The sequence below is a fragment of the Mandrillus leucophaeus genome, unplaced genomic scaffold (genome assembly GCF_000951045.1).
Source record: "Mandrillus leucophaeus isolate KB7577 unplaced genomic scaffold, Mleu.le_1.0 Scaffold35, whole genome shotgun sequence".
In the NCBI taxonomy this organism is placed as follows: Eukaryota; Metazoa; Chordata; class Mammalia; order Primates; family Cercopithecidae; genus Mandrillus; species Mandrillus leucophaeus.
Genome location: NW_012103698.1, coordinates 1,244,956 through 1,265,922, shown reverse-complemented (window position 1 = coordinate 1,265,922; position 20,967 = coordinate 1,244,956). Strand labels below are relative to the sequence as shown.

General features: G+C 48.3%; 2 protein-coding genes across 9 annotated transcripts in view; one reads left to right on the top strand and one right to left on the bottom strand.

Annotated features, from left to right (window-relative positions):
- Nucleotides 1-14,743, top strand: part of CAPN3 (calpain 3, (p94)) — a 57,980-nt gene extending 43,237 nt beyond the window's left edge. Inside the window, exons 10-24 of one of the 6 annotated variants that reach the window (XM_011989243.1) lie at nucleotides 2,167-2,327; nucleotides 4,314-4,483; nucleotides 4,795-4,806; nucleotides 5,450-5,658; nucleotides 6,418-6,454; nucleotides 8,562-8,579; nucleotides 10,532-10,645; nucleotides 11,740-11,817; nucleotides 12,216-12,273; nucleotides 12,358-12,422; nucleotides 12,857-12,925; nucleotides 13,017-13,095; nucleotides 13,313-13,429; nucleotides 13,706-13,764; nucleotides 14,152-14,743. In XM_011989243.1, coding sequence (XP_011844633.1) covers nucleotides 2,167-2,327; nucleotides 4,314-4,483; nucleotides 4,795-4,806; nucleotides 5,450-5,658; nucleotides 6,418-6,454; nucleotides 8,562-8,579; nucleotides 10,532-10,645; nucleotides 11,740-11,817; nucleotides 12,216-12,273; nucleotides 12,358-12,422; nucleotides 12,857-12,925; nucleotides 13,017-13,095; nucleotides 13,313-13,429; nucleotides 13,706-13,764; nucleotides 14,152-14,178 — 1,273 coding nt within the window. In that variant the 3' untranslated portion in view covers nucleotides 14,179-14,743. The other 5 variants (XM_011989244.1, XM_011989245.1, XM_011989246.1 and 2 more) reach the window with 5 other exon arrangements.
- A 502-nt stretch (nucleotides 14,744-15,245) lies between these two features.
- ZNF106 (zinc finger protein 106) overlaps nucleotides 15,246-20,967 on the bottom strand; it is an 80,999-nt gene continuing 75,277 nt past the window's right edge. For all 3 annotated transcript variants that reach the window (XM_011989241.1, XM_011989240.1, XM_011989242.1), the window contains 2 exons: nucleotides 20,211-20,357; nucleotides 15,246-19,764 (listed from right to left, as the gene is read on the bottom strand). In XM_011989241.1, coding sequence (XP_011844631.1) covers nucleotides 19,708-19,764; nucleotides 20,211-20,357 — 204 coding nt within the window. In that variant the 3' untranslated portion in view covers nucleotides 15,246-19,707. The remainder of the gene's footprint in view (nucleotides 19,765-20,210; nucleotides 20,358-20,967) is intronic.

Here is a 20,967-nt window from a genome sequence, read left to right as displayed (position 1 = left end):
AACCTGGATGACAGAGTGAGACTCTGTCTTGGGGAAAAAAAAAAAAAAAAAGTCGTCTCAGTATAATGTCAAGTGAAAGGTTTTTTGTGTTTTTATTACTTTATTTTTTAATTTATTTAAAAACTACAATAGAGATGGGCCTCGCTATATTGCTCAGGCTGGTCTCAAACTCCTGGGCTCAAGTGATCCTTCTACTTTGGCCTCCCAAAATGCTGGGATGTGGGCCTGGGTAACATACGGGACCCCAACTTTACAGAAAAATTTAAAATTAGGCAGGTGTGGCGGTGTGTTCCTGTAGTCTCAGCTATTTGAGAGGCTGAAGCAGGGGGTCACTTGAGCCCAGGAGGTTGAGGCTGCAGTGAACTATGATTGTACCACTGCAGTCCATCCTGGGCAACAGAGCAAGACCCTGTCTTAAAAAAAAAGTGCTGGGATTACAGATGTAAGCCACCACACCTGGCCTTCTATTTTTTATGGATATATCATAGCTATATATATTTTGGGAGTACATATGTACCCATATTTTGGGGGTACATGTGATATTTTGATACACATATACAATGTGTAATCATCAAATTAGGGTAATTGGGATACCATCATCTCAAATATGTATTTTTTCTTTGTGTTGGGAACATTACAATTCTTTTCCTCTAGCTATTTTGAAAGATATATAGGCTGGGCATGGTGGCTCATGCCTGTAATCCCAGCACCTTGGGAGGCTGAGGTGGGTGGATCACCTGAGGCTAGGAGTTTGAGACCAGTCTGGCCAACATGGTGAAACCCCATCTCTACTGAAAATACAAAACACAAAAATTAGCTGAGCATCATGGCAGGCAACTGTAATCCCAGTTACTTGGGAGGCTGAGGCAGGAGAATCCCTTGACCTCAGGAAGTGGAGGTTGCAGTGAGCCAAGATCACACCACTGCACTCCAGCCTGGGCAACAGAGCGAGACTCTGTCTCAAAAGAAAAAAAATATGTATATATATATACACACACACACACACACGCGTATATATACAGACGTGTGTGTATACATATATACGTATACACGTATATATACGTATTAAATGTGTGTGTATATATACGTATATATATACAGTATGAAAGCAAAGCCTCATGACAGTTTGAGTATTTTAGTTTCCTTTTCTTCAGATTCCTTCATATTTTTCAGCTTGAAGAGGTATATGTAGAATATAAGTTTGGACATAAACCAACAGGTAAATTTGTAGCAGAGCTTTTCCAAATCAATGATGATAATATGTATACAGTTTACTTATATATTTTACACAATATGTATATATTTTAATACATATATATGTATACACACACACATATATACACACACACATATATATGTCTGTATATATATGTGTGTGTGTATATGCACACACACACTATACCATAAATTCTTGTTTAGCTGTGTTTGCCTTACTGACTGTGCTACTGAGCACTAGAGCTAGCTTTTTTTTTTTTTTGAGACAGAGTCTCACTCTGTTGCCCAGGCTGGAGTGCAATGGCACAATATCGGCTCAGTGCAACCTCTGCCTCCTGGGTTCAAGTGATTCTCCTGCCTCAGCCTCCCAAGTAACTGGGATTACAGGTGCCCGCCATGACGCTCAGCTAATTTTTGTATTTTGTATTTTCAGTAGAGATGGGGTTTCACCATGTTGGCCAGGCTGGCCTCGAATTCCTAGCCTCAGGTGATCCACCCGTCTCAGCCTCCCAAAGTGCTGGGATTACAGGCGTGAGCCACCGTGCCCGGGTGAGCATTAGAGCTTATTTCTTCTATTTAACTGTATTTTGTATCCATTAGCCACCCTCTTTTCATTCTCCCCTCTCCTTCCCTTCCCAGCCTCTGGTAACCACCATCTACTCCCTCTTCCATTACATACACTTTGTTTTAGCTTTCACATATGAGAGTATGCGACATTTGTCTTTCAGGGCCTGGCTCATTTTTGAATCATTGTTAGGAAAGATGGTGGTTTGGAGTAGATGCATCAGAAGTGACAGCGTTTGCCCTGAAAAGGAAACAGAGACTCCTCTGGGACCCTGGCCAAGTTCCCGTGACTGTTTTATTATTGTGCTGTGTTAGCCCTGGGGTCTTCCACTCCCAGCCCTCCTCACCTTTTCCCGTATGGGTCTCTCTTTTCTTCCAACCTCTCAGGATGTCTTATGAGGATTTCATCTACCATTTCACAAAGTTGGAGATCTGCAACCTCACGGCCGACGCTCTGCAGTCTGACAAGCTTCAGACCTGGACAGTGTCTGTGAACGAGGGCCGCTGGGTGCGGGGTTGCTCGGCCGGAGGCTGCCGCAACTTCCCAGGTGGGAGATGCTCTTGATGGGGGAAGGGTCCAAGCAGAACAAGTTCCAGGCAGAAGAAGCCTAACTAGCGCTTATGAAGTCTCTTTGTTCCAGATGTCCACTATCTTATTAAACCCTCCCTAGTTTACTGAGAAGGAAACCACCATGCTGAGAAGTTTGCAATAGGGAGCTGGTAGTGACTTTGAAGCAGGAAATTGTGGGAACAATGCAGATGTTGCTTGACTTATGATGAGGTTATGTCTAGATAAACCCGTCCATCTTTGAAAACACCCTGAGTCGAAAGTGCATTTAATATGCCTAATCCACCAAACGTCATAGCTTAGCCTGGCCCACCTTAAACATGCTCGGAACACTGACCTCAGCCTAACTAACCTCAGCCTAACCTTAGGGCAAAATCATCTAACACAAAGCCTATTTTACAATAAAATGTTGAATATCTCATGTAACTTACTTAATACTGCACTAAAAGTGAAAAACAGAATGGTTGTATGAGTACTCGAAATCCAGTTTCTATTGAATGTGCATCACTTTCACATTGTAAAGTTAAAAAATTGTAGCTGAACCATCCTAAGTTGGGGACTGTGAGTACTGTGTCAGTAACAGTAAGGGCAGTATTGGAGAACCAAGTTAGCAGCTGCTGCAATAGTTTAAGTCAGAGATGATGAAAACCTAGACCAAGTCAGTAGCAGCAGAGATGGAGGGAAGAGAGCAGATTTAGGGAGAGCATATTGGGTGATGTATGGAAGGAAGAATAAAGAACGATGTCAAGATTCCCAGTTGGGAACCTGACACCATTACAACATAAGACACACAAGAAGACTGGGTGGGTGGCTCACGCCTATAATCCCAGCACTTTGGGAGACAGAAGCAGGAGGATCACTTGAGCCCAGGAGTTCAAGACCAGCACAGGCAACATAGTGAGATCTCATCTTTACAAAAAATAAAAAAAATGAGGCAGGAGGATTGCTTGAGCTCGGGAGGTTGAGGCTGCAATGAACCATGATCGTGCCATTGCACTCCTGCCTGGGTGACAGAGTAAGACCCTGCCTCAACAAAAATAAAAAAGACAAGAGAAAAATATCAGCGTGTTGTTTTTGGTGGAGTTGACTGTGGGGTTATAGGGAAAGGAATTTAACTTGGGACAAGGAAAGGTTGAGGTTCCTGTAGAGTATCCCAGTGAAGATTTGTAATAGAGTATTGGATGCGCATATTAGATGGCACTTGGTGATATGATAAGAACTCAAAAAATAAAAGACCAGAAATGGTGACTCATGCCTGTAATCCCAGCACTTTGGGAGGTGGAGGCAGGCAGATCACTGTGGTCAGGAGTTCAAGACCAGCTTGGCTAACACGGGGAAACCCCGTGTCTACTAAAAATACAAAAATTAACCGGGGATGGTGGCGGGCGCCTATAATCCCTGCTATTTGGGAGGCTGAGTCAGAAGAATCGCTTGAACCCAGGAGGCAGAGGCCACAGTAAGCCGAGATCGTGCCACTGCACTCCAGCCTGGGCAACAGAGCCAGACTGTGTCTCAAAAAATAAAAAATAAAAAATAAAAGGTGAGAGAGATTGAGGCTGGGATATATGGCTCAGGCATCATGAGTGTGTAGGGGGCAGTTAAAAAGCAGAAGTAAGAAAGATTGCCTAGGGAGGCAGGAAGGGTGAGGTAAGAGGAGAAGAGGCCGAGACCAGATTCCAGACACCAACAGCGTTTAAGGAGCAGGTAAGGAAAACAAAATCATCAGCAAAGACTGAGAACGAAAGCTCGAGGAAGGAAGAGCCACACATCCGGTCAGTACAGCTCTATCTGTATAAAGGGAGCACCCCGCCCCCCCCAGTAGACAAATGCCCGAATCGTGCTTTCTGTTGATATTTTCTAAGCACCTAGATGCAGGGCATAGAAATAAATAGGTTCCCTCTGTCTCATCTCCTTCCTGCCCTCTGAGAGGCCCCTCTGAATGCATGTTTCCTTTCTGGGGGGGCAGATACTTTCTGGACCAACCCTCAGTACCGTCTGAAGCTCCTGGAGGAGGACGATGACCCTGACGACTCGGAGGTGATTTGCAGCTTCCTGGTGGCGCTGATGCAGAAGAACCGGCGCAAGGACCGGAAGCTGGGGGCCAATCTCTTCACCATCGGCTTCGCCATCTACGAGGTGTGCAGTCCTGATCGGCTCCAGCCCGGAAAACATACTTCCCCAGCGAGGGCGCTTCCAGGGGCTTCTAGAGGGGTCCTCTGGCTTCCTCGATATTCAGTGACCCCCAGAGCTCCTGGTATCAGGCCCACTTGTGTTAGTAATAAGCAAAAAATACCAGGGGGGCATCGGAGCAGCAGTGGGGTGGGCCTGGCAGGACGGGTGCTGGGGATCAGGCTTCCACATGCGGGCTGCAGTTGCTGGCATTCCCTTCCGCAGGCTCCTCATCCCCATTCAGATCTGAAGCATCTTCCTTTCTATTTCTCCTCAAGGTTCCCAAAGAGGTATAGCAGCAGCAGCGGCCAGCAGTTGTGTGCAGCACTACCCAGGGGGCCCCGAGTCTGTCTGTGGTTCATCGAGAAGCTTCCTGGTGGGGTGTGTGGGCAGGACTGTGATAGGAGAGGGCCTTGCCTGCATTAATTCCACTGCAGAGCAGGTGCCTCGGGGCATTGCATGACCTGTGACTACCACCCCGAGATGTGTACTTTTCCCCTCGCACCAGACACTGCACGTCACACGCCTTTGCACACGCACCCTCCATGCTCACAGCCACACACACAGTCACACAGACGCATTCTGAGGGTGGCTGCCCTGTTGGGATGGAGGAATCACTTCCCTCAGAACCCAGCCAAGTCCTCTAGGCCTTCTTGGGGGTCCTTCCAGCCTGAGGGGCTCCGGAGCTGAGGAGCAGCTGTTCTGGTAAGTGTCCCTGAGTGTGGGGATGGCACAGTTGCCATTCACTGTGAATCACAACAGAAAAGGAAGTGAGGTAGGGAGGCTATTTAAGCCTTGGGAGTCTGAAGTAGGGAGGTTGAGAGTGTGACATGGGTGACCAGGGAGTCGGGAAGGGACCCTCGGAGGTGGCTGTGGCAGGACAGGGCGTCCCTCCCAAGCGGCTCACGTCCCGCGGGCTCTCCCATGTCTCAGATGCACGGGAACAGGCAGCACCTGCAGAAGGACTTCTTCCTGTACAACGCCTCCAGGGCCAGGAGCAAAACCTACATCAACATGCGGGAGGTGTCCCAGCGCTTCCGCCTGCCTCCCAGCGAGTATGTCATCGTGCCCTCCACCTACGAGCCCCACCAGGAGGGGGAATTCATCCTCCGGGTCTTCTCTGAAAAGAGGAACCTCTCCGAGTGAGTGCCCGCCCAGCTTTCCCACCTGTTTCTAAAAGCTCACGTGGCCCACTCCAGAGATGGAAGGCGTGAGGCAGCTAGTCACGTCTCCTCCAGAGGTCCTGGGATATGTTGACCAGCTGAACGTCTTCTGCTCCTGAGCCACTGGCCACATTACCCCCATTCATTCACTCATCCATTCTGCAGATATTTATTGAGCACCTACTATGTTCCATGCACTCTCCTAGGCACTAGGCATAGAGTACTGAAGTAAACAGAAAGAAATCCCTGCCTTCATGGAGCTTAATATTCTAATATGAGACAATAATGGATAGGAAAAATATACGTAGCACGTTAGATTTGGAGAGGCGATATGGAGCAAAAATAAAGTACGGAAGAGGGATAGGAGGTGTTGGGGATGCTTGAAATTTTAGGTTAGCATGGCCAGGAAAGCCACATCCTGTCCCTGGTCACCACAGACGAACTCATAGCCCCTGTCACTCTGATCTCTGTCCTTGGAAGACGCACCAGGTACATGGGTAGGTGGCTGGCCATGGGGGGCTCTGAGCAATGCCAGCAAGAACCTGCGTGCCTGGGCTTGGCTGTTGGGGATGGTGCTGACATGGGCTGGTTCCTGGGGTTGGGGGTGTTAGTTCCAGGGGTTCTCTAGAGGCTGGTCCTGGCTTGGCCGCGGGAAGCCGTGCACCAGAGCAAACCCTCCACGGGCTTCCTGCTTGCTTCTGGTGACACTGAGACCCCACATGTCTGTGTTCCTCACAGGGAAGTTGAAAATACAATCTCCGTGGATCGGCCAGTGGTGAGTGGTTTAGATCTTCTGTGTGGAAAGTCCAGAGGGTACCCTTCTCTGACCATGCAGGGGACAGATGGTGCAGGGGACAGATGGTGCAGGGGACAGTGGGCAGTGGCAGAGGGAATGGGAGTCTGGGCTGTGCTGAGCAGTCCCTCCATGGCACTGCAAATCCTGCTTGGCATGGCCGGAAGTAATGGGCCTTATGCACCGGGGGCCATTGAGGCAGTTCAGGGGCTGGGAATTACGGGAGAGGGTCCTGGAAGGGAGAAGCAATTTGAACAATCAGAGGGAGGGAACAAGACCACAGGAAGGGATGACAAGAGCCGCAGCGAACACTGGATTCTGAGCCTGGATAACATTGGGTTTCACACTTAGAGAAAAGAAAGTAAGCTGGTGCGGACCTGGTGTCGACACCTGGATCCTCCACCTACCAGTGGGGTGACCCGGACAATTTCTATAGTCGCTCTCACTCAGTTTCCTGCTCTGTAAAACGGGGACAATAATGTGCCTCGCAAGCCTTTTGGGAGGTTTCATCAATGAGATGATGTATGTGAAGTGTCTGGCACAGCATGGGCACTCAAACAGAGGTGTTTTTCACATTTTACACTTTACAAGGTACTTTTCACATGTGTTATCGCAATACTTGCGAGGTTTCTGAGAGGTAGACGGGGTTATAATCCCTGGTGTTCAAGAAAGGAAGTAGGGGCTCAATGGACTTGAATGACTGCTCTGAGTTCACAGAGCTCAGTAAGTGGCAGGGTTGGAATTCACATTCAGACTCTCTGACTCCACGCTGAGGCCAGCCCCCGGCAGTGCGAAGCCCAAAGTCTGAAGCACACAGTGCTGTGTGTTGGGCTCTCTGTGCTGAGTCTTGTGACTGCCTTGGGGCTTTGGGCTGTAGTCAGTTGGCAGTCTGTGGGGATGGCATAGGTCAATGGGAGGACAAATGCCCCTCTGAACAGCCTTCTGGGCAGTGAGTCATGGTCATAATCCTGACCCTGACCCAGGTCTCTAAGTGCCTTCTGAATGACCACAGGCGATTGATTTTAGTGGTAGGTGTGGGGGGTTCTGTTCTGGTCATCTGGATGCTGGTCATCGGTGTACAGTATTGATCAGGACCTGCAAACTCAAAAGTTTACAGGAGCTGGCATGTCACCTGAGTAGAGTAGGCAGGTGCAGGGGTTTTGATGTCCCTGCACTGACACAGTTGTCTGCAGTTCTCACCTGACATTTGGCTCCAGTGTGGAGGGTCAACAGGAATGTTGGGGCCGTGGGCAATCTGGAAGACAGGGAGCAGCGGCCCTTGGCTCAGCGGATAGTTGCCACAGGGATTACAGGCCCAGGCAGCCTGCCAGAGCTGCTGCTTTTACCAGAGAAAACCTCCCTATGGTAAATGGTTGCTCGAAGATTTTTACAAAATCAAAATCCATTGTCAGGTCAGTTTGAGTGAGCCATGTTTTTGGTGTTTTAGTAACCAATTTCATTTTTATTATTATTTCTATTTATTTATTTATTTTGAGATGGAGTTTCGCTCTTGTCGCCCAGGCTGGAGTGCAGTGGCGCGATCTCGGCTCACTGCAACCTCCGCTCCCCGGTTCAAGCAATTCTCCTGCCTCAGCCTCCTGAGTAGCTGAGATTACAGGTGCCCACCACCACGCCTAGCTAATTTGCGTATTTTTTAGTCGAGATGGGGTTTCACTATGTTGATCAGGCTGGTCCTGAACTCCTGACCTCAGGTGATCCACCCACCTCGGCCTCCCAAAGTGTTGGGATTACAGGCGTGAGCCACCGCACCCAGCCACCAATTTCATTTTTTAAAAAAAGGAAGAAAGCAAGCCTTAGCCAGAAGATCCTTTTCCTTGCCATATGCAGTAAGAGTAAATTACAAAAACAATGGCAGAGTAGTCACTGGTGTCTGGACATGGGGGAGAAAGAATTCTTTTCTCCCTTCACCCTCCATGCCCTTTTTTGGCTCCATGTGACTCAGATTTCTGGACCCCGGAGCCTCACCCCCAAGCTAAAGACCAGGATACAGGGAAGCCAAAAGCCACCGGCCATTCTGGCAACTTGCTTTTCACTTATTCTGCATTTACTGTTTCCTTTTCTTGTGCAGAAAAAGAAAAAAACCAAGGTAGGTGTGTGGGTAGAGAGCACGAAGTGTGTGTACTCATGCATGTGTGTGTGCATGCGTGTGTGTGTGTGCATGTGTGTTGGAGCTCATATGCATGCACCAGAGTTGTCTCCTCCTCCCCCTCCTTCCCTGAGCTCCTGCTGGGGCTGAGAGTACAGTAATGACAGCTGAGATTTGCTGGGGGAAGGCTACGTGCCAAGCACTCTTCTAGGTGATTTCCATGATTAATTCCATCCTCACAACAGCCCTATCCCCATTTTCAGAGGGAGAAAAGGTACAGACAGATTGACTAACTTGCCCAAGGCCACACAGCCAGGGAGGGGCAGAGCCAGTACTTAGAGCCAGGCAGTCTGGGTCCAGAGTCTGTGTCCTGAACCACAAGAGGCCATCATACACCATCAGATTTGGTGCTAGCATTTCTGGTGGTGCCTGGTGGTGATGGATCCATCACAGGGGACCTCTGGGTACTGGTGCTGGCCCAGACCAGAGCTGACACTCATCAGGCACTACCACATGCCAGGCACTGTGCTTGGGGTCAAACTCTCTTTTTGTGTTTTTTTTCCCCCAATTATAACAGTATCTACAGAGTAGGGTGCTGTTATTTTTCCCCTTTCATAGGTGAGATAGACTCAAAGAAGTGAACTTGCCCAAGGAACAGAACTAATAAGTGGGGAAAATGGAACTGGAAACCATGTCTGTTTACTCCAATACCTGTGTTTCTTGCCCTCTGTCTCTGCTGCCAGGCCCCTACCCTTCAAGGCCTGCATTGTCCAGACCCACACTCGGGCCTGCTGGCGTGTGCCTGGCAGGGGTGCTCCATGGCCACATCATATCCATCCTACACATCCCCCCTCAGACTGTGACCTCCATTTGCTCTGGGATCCCCACAAGCTTCAGCTGCTTGAGCAAGACACTTCGCTTAGAAGGCAGAGCAAGCCAGGGCCTCTGGAGCCTGCTGGGAGCCAAAGCTGGGGAGCCGTTTCCATGGGTCTATCTGCTTGAGCTGTCCTAGATGAGCCGCATGGAAGGGCAGTGACGCCTGAGCCCGGGCGGGCTGCTTTTCTGCTCTGAGAGGCTCTGCCTGCCCCGTTGTTCTCTTCATTGCAGCCTCAATCCCCACAGCCTTGCCTTCCCTGGGCTTTCCCTACAGGTGCACCGCACCCACCAGTGTTGGCGCCATGCAGCAGCCGCTCTCCACCCTTTTCATATCCTTGTCACTTGCACGAGCATGTCTTGAAAATATCCCTTGTTTGTGTAGTATCTTAAATGGTTTTGCGGTATGATTTTGCATTCCGTATCTCATTTGATCCCCACAAGAGTCCGATGAGGAGGGAAAGCAGGTTTTACTATTAAAGGATGAGCAAACTGAGGCCAGAGAGATCTCTTATATGAGGGGCAGGGCTGGGATTCCGGCCCAGTGTTCTGATGGCTCAGTCACTGACCATGCCGCTAATCCGTGTCCTTTTTCAGTCTGTACTTTGCAGAGTCCTAGAGGATCCTTGGAGGTGCCTCTGTAGCTGCCATGGTGATGTGGGGTGCTGAGGGCAAAGAGCTCTGTTCTCATTAATCAGAGCAGCTCTGTTTTTTAATGACTTTATATACACGGTGTTTCTGCAGGAAATTTAATTTGAACAGTGTTTCCATCTGGAAAAAAAAAAAGTCCACAAAACACTTGACAATCACTGCACTTTTAGCATTCTTAGCATTTCACATGCTGAGCTCAGTACTCCACCATGAGGGATGGAGTGGGTATGAAAAAATAAAGAACTGAAGTCACACGGCTTGTCAGTGGCAGAGATAGAGCTTGAACTGAGGTTGAAGAGCTCCCGCCTGTTCTTTTCCTCTTCTCACTGGATAAAGCTGCTCCAAGAGAGAGGCTGCCTCAGTGTGCCTGTTCAGACTGTAATCCTCACTTCCTTCCTGCCCGCTCCCTCCTTCCCTCCTCTCTCCAGCCCATCATCTTCGTTTCGGACAGAGCAAACAGCAACAAGGAGCTGGGTGTGGACCAGGAGTCAGAGGAGGGCAAAGGCAAAACAAGCCCTGATAAGCAAGAGCAGTCCCCACAGGTGTCTGAGCACGTGGCATGGGTGGGGCGGCCAGCGCACTACGGGGGCTTCCTATGCGCTTGGGATACACGGGCTGGAGGCTTCCCAGGGGGTTGTCTTGAACATCTAGAGGTTTGGATTCGTCCCACTGACCTTTTCTCTCAGCAAGTTCCCCTGAAATTCGGGCTGCTGCTTGGGTGAATATCCCAGGATGGGAGTTCCATTCTAGGAGTGGACTGGCAGGCTGAACCTCCCATGGAGCTGATCCAGCCAGGACAGAGAGAAGGGGAGGCAAAGGCTGAGACAGCATCAGCCCGGACAGAGAGAAGGGGAGGCAAGGGCTGAGACAGAACCAGTTTGAGAGTAGATCTAGCCAGGACAGAGAGAAGGGGAGGCAAAGGCTGAGACAGAACCAGCTTGAGAGTAGATCTAGCCAGGACAGAGAGAAGGGGAGGCAAAGGCTGAGACAGAACCAGCTTGAGAGCAGAGGTACAACTCCTGTCTCCTGGTGTCCTTGAGCATTTTACAATAGGGGGATAAAGAATAGGAGCAGAAAGTGGGGCTGACATCAGAAGTGGGGTCCTCTAGGGCTCACAGGAGGGTGTTAGATTGGAGTGCGGTGCTTTGTGGAGGTGAGCCTTAGAGGCAAAAGTCTTCAGACCAATCGAGGCCCCTCTTCTATCCATGGCCTCGTGCACTGGGGCCTGGGGGAGGTTCTCTGAGGACTTGGCCTTGACGACAGAGTGGCTGGAGGAATCAGAACAGTCAGACCTTTGACCTGCGGGCACCTTTGTTTGGAATGGTCGGGCCTGGGATGGTAGAGGCGGCTCTTGTGGGTGGGGACGGGGGTGGTGGGGAGGAGGCTGTCTGTGTCTGCATGGCCGCCACATCTCCTTTGGATGGGGGCGTCAGGGCTGGAGAGGTGTGGAGTGAGGTGTCACTGAGCCCTCGATGCATCTCACTGCAGCTCACCGGTCTGCATTTGCCCCTGTCCCAGCTCCTGCTGTCACCTCTGGCCGTTTTAGGCACTTGGCTCCCTTGGCCCAGAGGAGCTTGCCCCTCAGGCCTGTGCACCTCTGACCCCTGTGAACCAGTTTTCCTTTGTGCCTCCACAGCCACAGCCTGGCAGCTCTGACCAGGAAAGTGAGGAACAGCAACAATTCCGGAACATTTTCAAGCAGATAGCAGGAGACGTGAGTACCTCCAAGCCCAGGACGCCCACAGGTGCTGTTTCTCTCCTGGATTAACTGCTCAGATTACCAATTATTTTGTTACTGTTTGGTAGGGTCATTTTGGACTTCGGTGGAGCCAGGGAATGTGTGTGTGGCACAGAAATCCACAAGTCCTTGAGTTTTGGACTGCCACATCCACTGGTGGGCTCAGAGGCCTTTTTGCTCTGCTCACGGTGGTCCTGATAGCTGGGGTGCAGTATCTGGCCCCCGTCTTCCTCAGAAAAGCCCTAGCTTCCCATGACATAACAGCACCGACAGGGATTTCACAAACACGGCCAGCTGGAATTTGTTTTACAAAGCGTCTGCGCCAGGAGCTGCTGTACTCCTGAACCATGACCCTCCTCTCCCTTCCTCCTCAGGACATGGAAATCTGTGCAGATGAGCTCAAGAAGGTCCTTAACACAGTCGTGAACAAACGTGAGTTGCTCAAACCAAATGTGGGGGGTGGGTGGGGAGTCCCATTGTCTCAAAGCACCTTCTCACTCTTCTCCATCCCCCCAGACAAGGACTTGAAGACACACGGGTTCACACTGGAGTCCTGCCGTAGCATGATTGCGCTCATGGATGTATCCTTCCTGCCGCCCCTTCCCGACCCTCTGTCATCAGCCCACGGGGGCCAAGGCACCATACAGGGTGCCCAGTCAGGCAAAGGGCCCTAATTTGTGCCCAGGAAAACACTTAATTCAGAACCTGATTCAGAACATCTTGGATACTCCTCTGAAAGGGGTTGTTAGAGGCTGAAGGGGAGGACGTTGGGTTGTAACTGCCCTAACCCCTGTGCTTCTCTCAGGCCTGGGATCCTGCCCAAGCAAAAGTGGCCCTTAGGAGATCGGCTCCCTGGGTTACAGAGTAGGTGCAACCTCTGACTGGTGGTGGAGTGGAGGGGAGGGTTAAATACCACAACAGGGTTAGGACAGCCCAGGCAGAGTCTTCTAGACCCTCCCTCCAAATCCAGGGGGATTTTGCTATGTGCTGTGTAGCCCTGACCTCCCTCCTCCAGACAGATGGCTCTGGGAAGCTCAACCTGCAAGAGTTCCACCACCTCTGGAACAAGATTAAGGCCTGGCAGGTGGGAAGAGAAAATGAAGTGTGGGAGTGAAGAACGGGGTTGATTTGGAGATTCAGTGTGTGACCTCCATCCTCAAATTTTCTATTGCCAGAAAATTTTCAAACACTATGACACAGACCAGTCTGGCACCATTAACAGCTACGAGATGCGAAATGCAGTCAATGACGCAGGTGCTAAGAAGGAAGGGGTGGGAGGGATGTGGACCCGAGGCGGTGGGAGCAGGAATGGGAGGGGACTAGGCTACTAGGACCCCACTAGAGAAAGGAGAGGGAAAGGGCTTCTCATTTTCCTTTCCCAGGTCACAGGGTAGCCGAGAGGCAAGGAAAATAGAAGGCAGGCCCCAAGCCTCCAGCTCCATGTCCCCCTTTAACGTGGTCCCCTCCACAGGATTCCACCTCAACAACCAGCTCTACGACATCATTACCATGCGGTACGCAGACAAACACATGAACATCGACTTCGACAGTTTCATCTGCTGCTTCGTCAGGCTGGAGGGCATGTTCAGTAAGTGGGGGAGAGGGGCTGCCCTCCGCTCTCTTGCAGGGGCAGTTGTGGCAACAGGCATCTCACCTGATAATCTCCAGTCTGCCCCATCCAGGCGCAACAAGGGCCAAGGCCCTCTTTAGGCCCAGAATGGGATGGCAAAGCTGGTGATTCTCTGCCTGCAGATCTTTGTGCTGATGAGGGACAGCACTGGGCACGTGGTCCTCTTTGGGAAGTTACAGTAGTACAGGTAGAGTGCACCTGTAACTGGCCTCTGGCCTGTGCCTTCTTTCACAGGAGCTTTTCATGCATTTGACAAGGATGGAGACGGTATCATCAAACTCAGCGTTCTGGAGGTAAAGCATAGGCACAGCATATTCCCCCTGCACATTAAAACGCAAGGTGAGGGTCAGCAAGGCAGACTGGACCCACGGTGTGCTCATTTCCACACAGTGGTGGAGGGAGGGGATAGGAACAGAACGTGGAGGGAGGCTCAGCGGGCTCACAGGACACATGCACTTGAGGCCCAAAGGGACCTCTGCCCCCTCAGTCACTCGATGCTGGAAAACATGCACCTTCTTAGGGAAGATCTAGGAGAAAGGAAACAGTAAGCCACTGCTTCTTGGAAAATCTTCCAGAGGTCTGACCTACTGGGACTGTTTCCTTTCCTCTTGCCCGTAAGATTCCTGGGGCGCGGGGTCACTCTTTTCTGATCTACGTTCTGATCTTGGGACTTCTTTCAGTGGCTACAGCTCACCATGTATGCCTGAACCAGGCTGGCCTCATCCAAAGCCACGCAGGATCACTCAGGATTTCCGTCTCGCCCTCTATTTCCAAAGCCACGTACCTCAAAGGACCCAGCAGCTGCACCCCTGCAGTCCTCCAGGCACCTCATCAGTCCTGTTCCTCCTCCATTTTACCCCCTCCTCATCCCTGATCAGTCATGCCTAGCCTGGCCCTTTAGTAAAGCAGTGAGGTAGGAAGAACAAGCCCTTGTCTCTCTGCCGTGTGGAGGAAAGTGCCTGCCTCTGGTCCGAGCCACCTTGGTTCTGAAGCGAGTGCTCCTGCTAACCTTGCTCCAGGCTGTCTGCAGAAGCACCTGCTGGTGGCACTCAGCACCCCCTTGTGCTAGAGCCCTCCATCATCTTCACACTGTCCCACCATGGACCAGGAACCAAACCAGCACTGGGTTCTGCCTGGTTATTTCAGGAGAGGCCTGCTGTGGGGTAAACTCACTCAGTGGAATAGGGCTGGTTACTTTGGGCTGTCCGACTCGTAAGTTTGGCTGCATTTTGAAAAAAGCTGATCTAAATAAAGGCATGTGTATGGCTGGTCCCCTTGTGTTTTGTTGTCTCACATTTAGATATCAGCCATAGCATGACTGAATGGCTTCCAATCCTACACTCACCTATGACCTAGAAGAGAACAATGAAAAATATACACAAAAAATCTTGACCCCCCCCTTTAATCATGCCTATTGCTATTTCTTGAGCATAGGAATTGCTCAGATACTTTCCAAGACATAAAAGGAAGGCAGAGGAATAGTTGTTACTGTAAAAGACATCAAGAATAAATGGGTTATGTACAACAGGAGGGGCCAGTTACCTGAATGTAATGGAGTGGAGATTGAGCTATCCTAGCTCCTCTGTTCACTAACTGGCCTGTCGTGTGACCGTGGACAAAACCCTGAACGCAGCAGTTTGCTAAACTTACCTGGACCATGGCCTGTGGCATATCTACAGGCACCCTGTGTTTTCCACCCAGTTTCCTTCTTCCTCGCTAAGCCAACGTGGAAAGGGCTGACCATGAATATGCAGACAAGGTAACGAAAGTAAACTGTCAGTTAGTAAAAGTACTTTATTTTCCTCTTGTATTTGCTTTATATCTTGCTTTACAAAGTTATGAAGTTCACAGCTTTATACCAAAATGTAAGAAGGCTATTTGCTTATAAACATTTTTGCAGTCATCTGATTTCATTCTTGTAATCCATATTCAATATTAAAAAAATCAGAAACCAAGGGTGCTGGAGCAGCTCTAGGGCATATATTTCTCTTAAATAGGAGAAGATTTTCAACAGCTTTTCCTCCTTGACACGCTCCTCTCCCAGTTTATTTGGGTCACTACCTTGAGTTTAGAGTGAATCTGGGAAATTTAGTCACCAGGTAACCCAGCAGGGCTGTACACTTGGGCTTGGAGGAGGTGAGGTTAGAGGTTACTGTCTAACACAGTAGGTCTGGTTTCTATGAGGAGCTCACATCCACTTGCATAGGGAACTCAGTCTATCCCAAATCACCTCCACCACAACTTCTATTCCCGTCTGTGAGACCGCTTCTCTTAAACCCGAGGAACCTGATGATTTGGGGGCAGGAATAAAACCATTATTTTATAAATGTGGCAGGTATGGCCTTCATAATTCTAGAAGCTCCCGTTTAGGTAACAGAAACAAAATTGAGAAGTAAGCATAAACTGCAGTTATTTGAGCAAACCAGAGCATATGTGCTGTTCAAATCCCACTTTACAATATACTTCAATCTCACCTCCAATGAATTCTCTTCCATAAAATATACCATTCCACTAAGTATATACCTACTCCCACCAAATCATTCACATGCCTCATCACTAAAGTTGTCCATTGTATAATCTACCAGAAAAAAGACAAAATAAAACCTGTGGCAAGCAAATAATCACTTAAACAGTAATAATATTGCCTCTAAATTAAAGGTAAGTCAGGAGCTGAACACTCAACTGTTAACTCTTCTGGGGAAGAAAAAAGTTTTTCCCACAAAAGCAGGAGTGCAGTAGTAAGTAATGACTTTCTCTCAAATTCAAGTAACATCAGGTCAAGATAACCTTTGCTGTTAGAGTTTTGTTTGCATTGTGTGGAATTGCTTTATAAACTGAGTAGAGAGGTATGCCAAAATTATTTTTAACCTAATTAAAAACTCTCACATAAAACTTGAAGTGACATATTTCATCAGAACAAACTGCCATTTTAACACTAGCATAGGTACACAAAAGGATTTATACTATGGTTTTCTTGGCTTTAAGCCATTAGAAGTAGGCAAAAGCAACCAAGAATAACATTCTAAAAGTGGTTCCAACTACTTTAAAGACATCAATCAGTTTTTGTCAGGTCACTTAATGGTTTCCTTCCTTCACAAAGCTACTAAATGCCAGAGTCAACAAAGATCCCTGAGCCACAGCTCTTCTCTGAGGGGAAACAGAGTTATAATAAGTCATGACATTGTGGAAGACATTAAAAAAAGAAGGCAAAGTTCTGCATAATTTTCAAGACACTTGTAAGTAGTAACACACAACCATAAGCAGCCAAAATGCTTATGGTCCCTTTATTTCTTAACAGAGGGCTAGAACGGTTCATTTTGGGTAACATGCTAATCTGGTGTTAAAAGAATTTCATGTGTTCTTGAAACAAAGGCATTATTACTGCCACTGCTTCAAAAAAAGCCTTCGTGAAATGAAGAAAAATATGACAAGTACAGGTTCCCACGCGTACACATGCACACAAAGGAACCTGCACACTTGCACATACACAGGCAGATACAGACACACAGTTCCACCAAAGCGACGTCCAAATCGGAGTTCTTACTGATTCTACCAGTCTGTAATACTCTCAGAAGTTCCCCACAACTGCCCGACACCTCACCTAGCCTCTTCCTGCTGCACAAAGGCTCCTCCACTCTCATCCTTTCGACACATCCTCAGGCAGGGCAGAAGGGCACTATGCGGCAGAGCATTCGAGGCTCTCTCAGCACACAGCCAGCCAGCATGAAAATGCGGCTTCACTACAGCCCAGAGAAAAGGGCCAGGTTTAGTCATCGATCCAAATGCATCTTCCCGGGAAACGACCATTCCCAAACACACAGAACAGCTTGGCTTCTCTGGATATCCTTATAGGAAACAGGGGTGAGAGGTGGGAAAAGCTTCTTAATCTCATACAGAAACAGCACGAATATTTAACACATTTTTTGCAACAAGATCTTCTCTGTTCTCCATTAAGCATCACATAAATTTCACTAGTGTGGTTAACAAAATGGCTTTCCCCAAGGACAGAAGTCAAGAGCTTGTGGGGGCATTTATTATCTAGTACTAGGCCATTCATTATTTCCTAGATTAACCTTTTTTTTTTTTTTTTGAGGTGGAGTTTCACTCTGTTGCCCAGGCTGGAGTGCAGTGGTAGGATCTTGGCTCACTGCAACTTCTACCTCCCAGGTTCAAGTGATTCTCCTGTCTCAGCCTCCCAAGTAGCTGAGACTACAGGCACACGCCACCACACCCAGCTAATTTTTGTATTTTTAGTAGAGACTGGGTTTCACCATGTTGGCCAGGCTGGTCTCAAATGCCTGACCTTGAGTGATCCACCCACCTCGGCCTCCCAAAGTGCTAGGATTACAGGCGTGAACCACCAAGCCCAGCCTTCTAGATTAATTCTTAACATTTTTTGGATCAACTAAGAACCACTGGAGCCTTTTCTGGAAAAAAGAACACATACTCAGTCACACACACAAATTCTGGGGGTTCACAGACCCTCTTGAAGCCTATCCATGAACCCCCTGGTGAAGTCTCCCTGCCCGATAGCCTGAGGGAACACATGTGAGTAGATGTGTGTGCACTAATAGGGGCGAAGACAGACCTGGATGCTCTGCAATCCCAGAGAGCATGTCCCAAAGCTTGGTATGTGGCCCTGGGCTCCTCCCCCTTATTTTCTCTCTCTGAAGAAGCTTTCTGAGGTTTTTTTTTTTTTTTTTTGAGACGGAGTCTCACTCTGTCACCCAGGCTGGAGTGCAGTAGCGCAATCTCGGCTCACTACAATCTCTGCCTCCCGGGTTCAAGCGATTCTCCTGCCTCAGTCTCCTGAGCAGCTGGGATTACAAGCACACACCACCACGCCCAGCTTATTTTTGTATTTTTAGTAGAAATGGGGTTTTGCCATGTTGGCCAGGCTGGTCTCCAACTCCTAACCTCAGGTGATCTGCCTGCCTCAGCCTCCCAAAGTGCTGGGATTACAGGCACGAGAGCCACCACGCCTGGCCACTTTCTGAGTTTTGAGGATCCAGAAACAAAAGGCTGGAAAGCAACACTTCTACAGGTTTACTGATGAGTCTGGAGAAAATCCAAAAACAAAGCCCCACTGAGGGTTTGTGAATTTGGCTGTTCTCAGTGGCCAGGCAGAGTCTCTGCTCCACTCTTCTTTCCCACCTAGCAGGGAAGTGAAGGCAAAGAACTGTCTCAGAAACAAGTCTCTAGGAAGTCTGCTTGAGGTCCTAAAAACCGTATTCAGATGCTTTATTCTAACCCCTTCTCCCCCACCATCTTGGGTGCTGCAGAGGGGTGGAAAACACCCATGAGCCCAGAGGAATACTGGATGGCTGCCATCAGTCTAGGCACAGCCATATAGTGGGAGAGATGGAGGCTGGCAACTGAACAAACCAAAAAGGGTTCAAACCGACATTAGGCTTGCAGGGTCAGACGCTAGAAAGGAAGATAAAGGTACACCTCCAGCTGCAACAGCCTGACAGGATCTGTGGCAGGTAGTGCCCAGTTCCACAGCAAACGTAAAGGTAGACATTAGGTCTACGCACTGCCTCACACTGAGCTTTCTATCCACATTTACAGAGGTTTGCTAGGAAGTGGTGCTGTAAGGACTTGTCACCATGTGATTTGTTTTCTGAATTCCTAAAATACGGTCAGCAGAGCAGCCACTGTTTGTCAAAAATCTACTGTGTCCTTTAGCACTTAAAGCCAGCTCTGTCCATCTATGAAGCAAGAAAACCGGGACACACACTGCACATAATTGTTAAGAAAGAAAACTATTTGCTTCCAATTTGAATACCCAGCTATTACAAATGGAGAAATGAAAACTGATCCCGAAAGTCTAGCACTTAAACAAATTTGTACTTAAAAGCCTGACTATAGGTTTAAACCATCATAAGAACATAAACTAAACATTGCATATGATTAGGGTCAAACTGGGTAACCAATTAGGGTCTGTATCTTTAATAAACACCTGGAGAACGCAAGTAGCATAAATCACTATATGCCATGCTGTCCCAGAGGAGTGTGGTTCCCTAACATCTGTCTAAATCTATTTAAAACCTCCAGCACGAACTTAAAGAGTAATCTATCATCCCATAGAGCTGCCCAGACTTATGCTAGAGGCCTGGCTAGTAACCACTTTCTCCTTCCTTGCTTCACCAAGAAAGAGAAGAGAGTGGCCTGTGTGGGGGGCTGATGTGAAAACAGTTCAACTAATGACTTCCCAACGTGGGAGGCAAACAACTTCATGAATCAATTTTGCTGTCATCTTCAGCGTGTCGTTCAATATGTCCTGCAGCATCCTAGGAATGAAGGGAAAAGGACCCATGAGAGAGAAGTTGAGAGTAAGACAGGAGAAAGTCAAAGCCAAGGAAAGCCGCGTGGGTCCATTCCACCTAGGATCCAGATGGGAAAGGCAGCCAGGAGTCAGCACTTCGCTAACTTACATGAAAGCGTGTACTTAAAGGTGAGCTGTTGTCTCAGCACAAGAGCACTGTAATAAATCTCCAAGTTCAGTTACTGGATTTGAAACATTTGAAAATGTTCTCTAGGCCCTTTCTCAAAAATGACCTAATTCTTCACTTGAAACTTCATTAAGCTACCCCCCAAATCTCTGAATCATAAAAAGAAAAACCATAGGCCCTCCCTATATATGGCAATTCTCAGTAATAAAACAAAAAAGGTTTTCTAGCCCCTGCTCTGAGCAGTCTACTGAATCCCAGGCGAACCTCAAGTCCCACTAATGTACCTGTTTGGATCCTTTCCTAGCAGTGAAAAAAGCATCGCAGTTCTTCCAGCGACATTTCAGAGTCTGGAAGTTGGGATTAGTGTGGTCGGTCAGCAAGTGTTGTTTTAAATGATCTACAACGCCGAATATCAGAGAGCAGCCATGCCACTGGAGAGAAAGAAAATGAGGGGACTCGGTGAAAAAGGGTGCAGTGAACGTGAATCAGAACAGCCCCCACCTGGATCCCATAGGCACTATGGAAGCAAAAAGCCAGCCCCTTATTTTAAATTTATTCTTGGCTAGAAAAGACAACAAAGCCAAGGCGACCAAAATATCAGCATAACGAGGAACCTTGAAAAGACTGGAAAAATCTTTTGCTATTTTGATATTTTGAGAGGGCAAAGCGCTAACATAGCAATTACAACTTCTTAAATCAGAAAAAGGTCAGCAAATATTTATGGATAAATTACCATAAAATTCTGTTGAAACTGTATTTTTTATGTTGCCATCATAAAATTGAGTTTCTTTCTTAGTTTATTCAACACAAAAGACAAATACCTTTCCTATTGTACCAAAAGGGCTTTTCTTTTTTTTTTTTTCCTTGAGATGCAGTTTCACTCTTGTCGCCCAGGCTAGAGTGCGGTGGCGCGATCTCAGCTCACTGCAACCTCTGCCCCCCAGGTTCAAGCAGTTCTCCTGCCTCAGACTCCCAAGTAGCTAGGATTATAGGTGTGCACCACCACACCCAGTTAATTTTGTATTTTTTTTTTTTTTTTTT